General features: G+C 38.2%; 1 protein-coding gene across 1 annotated transcript; it reads left to right on the top strand.

The window, feature by feature from the left end:
• Positions 1-1,563: 1,563 nt before the first annotated feature.
• Positions 1,564-5,681, top strand: LOC125315650 (beta-glucosidase 12-like). The gene is made up of 14 exons (XM_048281326.1): positions 1,564-1,793; positions 1,990-2,059; positions 2,573-2,631; positions 2,736-2,811; positions 3,089-3,166; positions 3,276-3,363; positions 3,440-3,695; positions 3,968-4,083; positions 4,218-4,435; positions 4,522-4,553; positions 4,736-4,838; positions 4,949-5,057; positions 5,193-5,436; positions 5,595-5,681. Exons 1-13 carry the CDS (start codon positions 1,617-1,619, stop codon positions 5,362-5,364), a joined length of 1,554 nt encoding a protein of 517 aa, XP_048137283.1. The 5' UTR covers positions 1,564-1,616; the 3' UTR covers positions 5,365-5,436; positions 5,595-5,681.
• Positions 5,682-6,162: the final 481 nt, after the last annotated feature.

The raw sequence follows: 6,162 nt of genomic DNA, 5'->3' as shown, positions 1-6,162 counted from the left end.
AATGGCACGTAAGATTACACGGTGGAACGATTTGCATTTCTATTGTACCATCATGACTTCACCAGCTAGAATAGACTTGATGTCACAATCTGACCGAGTCATATGGAAGCAAGAAAACAGATGATATAGTTCTAGGGCCTATATGACAACGATTCTAATATGAAAAAGTTATTCTGATTGGAATTGATTTTTCTGATTCTATTTCCTAGATGAGTTTTAGAAAATTAAAACGTGCTTGATAACCGCACAAAATTTCTGTTCCTAGAATAGATTCGCGTTTGGTAACCGCACAAAATTTCAGTTTACGGATAGCAATTTCTTGTCCCAATTTTTGTCATTTAGGTCAAATAATTATGTAGTTACTTTCTAAAATTTTACCCAAATTTGAAATTAATTGAAGATTAATTCATATTGATTTTCTTATATAACATATTGCATATTGTATATAATATTTCTCTATGCTATTCCATCTAATTTTCTCGTCATAATAAGTCATTTTAAGCTTAAAAAAAAGAGACCATGTTGAATTAGTGTGTGATTTTAGATTAATTCAATTAGTTACCTTTTAATTCTCACTTGTCCAACAAGATTTAGGCTCTCATAAGTAATTTTAGTGTGGTATAATGGTTCGTTATTGAATGTGGGTACAATGAATAGGTCAATTATAGCAAAGAACTTAAATAGAAATGTTGATTATATGTGTTCTTAGCTTGTTCAATCCCTACATTTAAAACGTAACAAATATATATATTTCCGAAAAGTGGCTTTTTTTTTTTCGAACCAGCTTTTTTTTTTTTTTTTGTTCTTCTTTTTGCTCAGAAACTGTTCCCGAAAATAGAATAGAATCAGAATTATTTACATTACCAAACATAATTTTTATCTTTTTTTGTTCTGGAGAACAGAATCAGTGAACCAAAATCATTGCCAAGCGGGCCTCTAGCAACTAGACACTTTGATTATTGGATGCTTAAAGGAAAACAGATGGCGTCTCTACTCATAATTTTACAATTAAATGAAAAAAATGGGAGTAGAAATTTTAGGGTCGTACCAAATGCATTTTTTTTTCATTTTTCTAATCCGAGAATAGAAATTTTGTGCGGTTAACAAACACATTCTTTCACTCAGAAATTGTTCTCGAGAGCAGAATCGAAAAAAATCATTTCTACTCGAAACCTGTTCTTGGGAACTGAATTATTATCAAACAGGTCCTTAGTCTTTGAGCAATACTAGTGACGATACTTTATGTTTTATGAAAAAATAACTTCTTTCCAAATTGTATGACATTATATATGCACGAGATTTATCTACTTGAACTCCAACGTCCCCTTTTTTTAATTTATTGTCACCCCATTCAAATTACGTAAAGTAAAATTCTTTAATTTTTTTTTTTATAAAAAAAGTCGCTAAGAGATTATGCATAATAATAGTATCTTTATATCTTCACACGATCTAAAACACGCCCCACCGTTCGTCCTATTCACGGCTGGTTTTCCGCACGAAAATGTGAACGGGGGGGGAGGGGGCGGGGGGGGAGGTGGGGTTTCGTTGCCTTCACCATCTCTATAAATACAGCCAAACCAAAAGCCACGGTCTATCCCAAAGAAAGTGTGTCAGTCATGGCGTTTCGTGTTCATGAACTGATGCTTTTATGCATTCTAGCCCTCGTGAGCTCGGCGAGTCATTGCAAAGCTGAGCACGGTGCCTTCAAGCCGGCCGGCTATGACACCGTCTCGCTCAACCGGAGCAGCTTCCCGGCAGGCTTCCTCTTCGGGACGGCGTCTGCCGCCTACCAGGTAGATTAGATTCCCTCTGTCGCGGCTGTGTTTTCATCCCCATCGTTATGCCTCGCGGCGAAACTGAGTCCATATATGCATCCTGCGTGGTTATTTTTTTTTAATAAAACAGTAGAAAAATGGTCCGATTGTTAGTTTGTTTGCTTATTTGTTTAGTTTTTTTTTTTTTTTTTTGTTCTTTCTCTTGGTTTTCCAGTACGAAGGTGCAGCTAATGAAGATGGTAGAGGGCCAAGTATCTGGGATTATTTCACTCACAAGTATCCAGGTCTCTCTCTTTAAATAATTGGCCGCGGTTTTGTGTCATCAATGGCACAAACCAGCAATTAAGAAAAGTTCTTTAGTTTCAACATACTTTTTTCTGGAAAAATTGCCCAAAAAAGTCTTAAACATGTTACAGTTTTGCCAATTCAGTTTTAAACATTTTTAAGTTTTGCCAATGGAGTCCATCCGATCAATTTTGATCGGAAATCGTTGATGTCGATGCGGACACCGATCGTCTTACGTGATACAGCCGGTGTCGGCATGAACAATTTTAATAATATTTTAATATTTTTCAACTTTTTTTTATTATTTTTTTCTTTTCATTTCTCTTTTACATACTTTGGCTGACCATGGCCGGCCATCGGCGAGGGCCAGTGATCCTCGCCTGGTCCGGGCGAGGGCATCATGGCCCAAGCCGGCCACCAGAAAGGGCTTCCACGGGCCTCACCAAGATTCAGGCGACAATCTTGACAAAACCCTTTTTGATGATGATCCGTTTTGTTGCCGTGAAGGACAGGCAAAATAGCCGATGGTAGCAACGGGGATGTGGCTGTCGATTCGTACCACCGGTACAAGGTACGTAATCAGCATTGAATACCACTAATTAAAAATGATGTCAGCAAAAGAAAATTGGAACAGAAAATGTTTTGACTCCTAACGATTGATTTTTTTTTTTCCAGGAAGATGTGGGGATAATGAAGGAAATGGGGTTAGATGCCTACAGATTCTCAATCTCATGGTCTCGAGTTTTACCTAGTAAGACCATCACCATTTCATTTCTCTCCATTAGAGATTACTTTTGTCTTATTGCATGAGGCTTCAAATGCATCCGGTATAGGGCTGTCAAAAAAGCCCAACCGACCAGGACCGACCCAAAAAATTAGATTCTTCCGGGCCGGGTCTCATTCGGTTCGGGTAATAAGTACAGGAATTCGGATATCCTGACAGTTTGGGTGGCTATAATATTCCGACCCGACCCAATCCCTCGACACCCTTAGTCTGGTAGCTAACCAGGGGATGTGCTGATTTTCAGAGGGAAAGCTAGAGGGAGGCATCAACAAGGAAGGAGTAAAGTACTACAACAACCTCATCAATGAGCTCCTTGCCCACGGTCTTGCCTCCAATTTTTTTTTTTTAATTTCTTTTCACTTGGTTCATTTCTGTTTATATATAAATCACTCCCTGGCAAAGTAGAGATTTGTTTATTATTATTGTTGCAGGTATTCAACCTTTTGTTACACTATTTCACTGGGACCTTCCCCAAGCCCTAGAGGAGGAATATGGTGGTTTCTTGAGTTCCCATGTTGTGTAAGTTCAAAAGAGAGATATTCTTTAAACTTAGCCGTGAATTACTAAAATTGACATTTGCCGCCGCCTTAATTAGGGATGATTTTCGGGACTATGTGGAGGTCTGCTTCAAGGAATTTGGGGATAGAGTCAAACATTGGATAACTCTAAATGAGCCATGGTCATATGCTAGTGGCGGGTATGCCAACGGACAGTTGGCACCGGGTCGGTGCTCCGATTGGCAGATGCTCAACTGCACAGGTGGCAATTCGGGCACCGAGCCATACATCGTCGGGCACAACGAACTTCTTGCTCACGCAGCTGCTGTTAAATTGTACAGAGACAAGTACCAGGTGTCCAATCTCTTTGAAACTTTACGATGGCTCGTGATCAAGTGCGATCGGATTAATCTTTCACCTCTTAATCAACTGAGCTGTGGAGATGGACCAAAACAGAAAATAATTAGGACTCAATTGACCAAAAAAGAAAAATAGAATGTTATAGACTCAATCCACCAACAAGAAAAAAGTAGCTCATGAATTTCGAATTGATGCAAGAAATAGAACATCTAATGGGAGTTGAAATTGATTTGTGCAATTTGACTGAACAAAAGTGACTTTTGCAGGCATCTCAAAAAGGAGCAATAGGAATAACATTGGTTTCTCATTGGATGGTGCCATATTCGGATGCAAAGCATAATCAAAATGCAGCGCTAAGAGCCCTGGACTGGATGTTGGGATGGTCAGTGCGCTTCTCCGACGACCAAACTCACACATCAAATACATCCAAAATACAAATTTTCAATTTCATAAAGTAAGAACTTGGCGGTTTGATTAAATGGTGAATCATTTGGAAAATTTGTGATTCCTTTTCAGGTTCTTGAACCCAATAACGTACGGCAATTATCCGCACAGCATGCGCTCTCTCATAGGGAAAAGGCTTCCCAAGTTCACAAGGGAGCAGTCTCTGATGGTGAAAGGGTCGTTTGATTTTCTCGGGTTGAACTACTACACCGCAAACTATGCAAAGTACATGCCGCACTCGAATGATTTGAGTTCTAGCTATCTAACCGACGCTCGCGCAAACCTCTCAAGTAAGAAACGCGATCTTTATTTGGATGACATTAATCAGGGTCTCGATGAAGTTCTTTTCTAATATATTCGCGACGGTTTCTTGTAGCTGAACGCAACGGGATTCCAATTGGTCCAGGGGTAAGTTTGAATCCTCATGCAACCCCATTTTGGCTAAACTTGCTACTTTTGTGTGGTCTTCTTAGGGTTCATACGTTGATTGAGTATTTGCAAACACCAAGTAGTAGTAACTTAAAGTTGAGAGAATTGGGTAAATTTTTTTAACCGTCACATTCATGATCCTATAATGAATGTTATTGCAGGCTGCTTCAAGTTGGCTGTATGTTTATCCCAGCGGAATACAAAGTCTTTTGATGTACGTAAAGACTAAGTACCAAAATCCACTCATTTACATCACTGAGAACGGTGAGAAATGTCGTTTCTAATGATTAATTAACTAAAATTGCTGAGACAATTGCTTTTTTATGATTGATTACTCTTTTTCTCGAACGCCCTGTCTTGGGTTTGGTCATCAGGAATTGATGAGTTCAATAACTCTACATTACCATTGGAGCAACAATTGGCTGACTACATGAGGATCGATTATTATTATCATCATCTCTCGTACCTTCGTAAAGCGATCAAGTAAGAATTTCCATTTTCCTACTTTTCATGCAATTCTCACTTGTGAAATCTCCTTTTCCCGTCTAATTTTTAACTTGTTTTTATTTCTTACATCATTCATGACATGTAATGTGACCTGTGAAAAATCTGTCGTAGGGACGGTGTCAACGTGAAGGGCTACTTTGCATGGTCATTGCTAGACAATTTCGAATGGAGCTCGGGATACACTGTCCGATTTGGGATCAACTATGTCGACTACAAGAACGGATTGAAGAGATACCCAAAACAGTCGGCAATTTGGTTCAAGAGCTTTCTCGACAAATTTTGATTCAAGAATACATCGCATACAGACGACTTATGTTCCAATGATTTCAGTAAATAAGGATGCGATGGATTCTTGTGTAATAAATAATTCTGAATAAGCATTTTTGTTGGTGAGTTCCGTGAGAATGAATTTGCCAATATATTTCACTATTTCAGGAGGATTTCGCTAATAAATTGTCGACATCGATATGGGACATTTGGTATCGCACTGATAATTTAGAAGGAAGTAGGAATTATATTAGATAAATGAGAAAATATGGACTTATTCTAATTAACAATACAGGATAAGGGTTGTATGAATTAGTTGACACAAAAAAATGACCAATTTTGTTATCGACCAGTAATAGGTTTGATCAACAAAAGTCAAATCTGGTCCAAGAAGAAGACCCCAATCAATGAAAGGTCAACTTGAAAAGAATCGATAACTCATCAATAAAAGCATTGATGACATATGCGATCGACGACGGGATTCAGCAGTCAAAAAAGTTCATCGATGACAAGTTATTGCAGATTTTGCTTAGTGTTGGAGTTTGAAGACAAAGAGGACGGATCAATTCTAATAAGTACCTTACCACCCTCCATTACATAAACTATTATGAAGGCGTGAGAGAGAGTGTTCTTACTTGAGAGACTAAGAGCCTGCATGGTAACTATTCTTATTCTTTGATTCTGATTCCGAAAACAAAAAAGAATGAGAATCACGTTTGGTAACGCAAATAAATTTGATTCTGATTCTATTCCCAGAATCAGTTTTAGAGAATTATAATCAATTTTAAAGCAAAATCCAAAACCAAAAAGACGT

This window comes from Rhodamnia argentea, chromosome 6, assembly GCF_020921035.1.
Source record: "Rhodamnia argentea isolate NSW1041297 chromosome 6, ASM2092103v1, whole genome shotgun sequence".
NCBI lineage: Eukaryota > Viridiplantae > Streptophyta > Magnoliopsida > Myrtales > Myrtaceae > Rhodamnia > Rhodamnia argentea.
The sequence above is the reverse complement of the archived record's forward strand: the minus strand, read 5'-3'. Positions and strand labels throughout refer to the sequence as shown.

Coding starts and splice junctions, on each gene's coding strand:
- LOC125315650 (XM_048281326.1), top strand. CDS start 1,617: ATGGCGTTTCGTGTTCATGAACTGATGCTTTTATGCATTCTAGCCCTC. Junction 4,554..4,735: donor GGATTCCAATTGGTCCAGGG/GTAAGTTTGAAT, acceptor ATGTTATTGCAG/GCTGCTTCAAGTTGGCTGTA. Junction 5,058..5,192: donor TACCTTCGTAAAGCGATCAA/GTAAGAATTTCC, acceptor AATCTGTCGTAG/GGACGGTGTCAACGTGAAGG.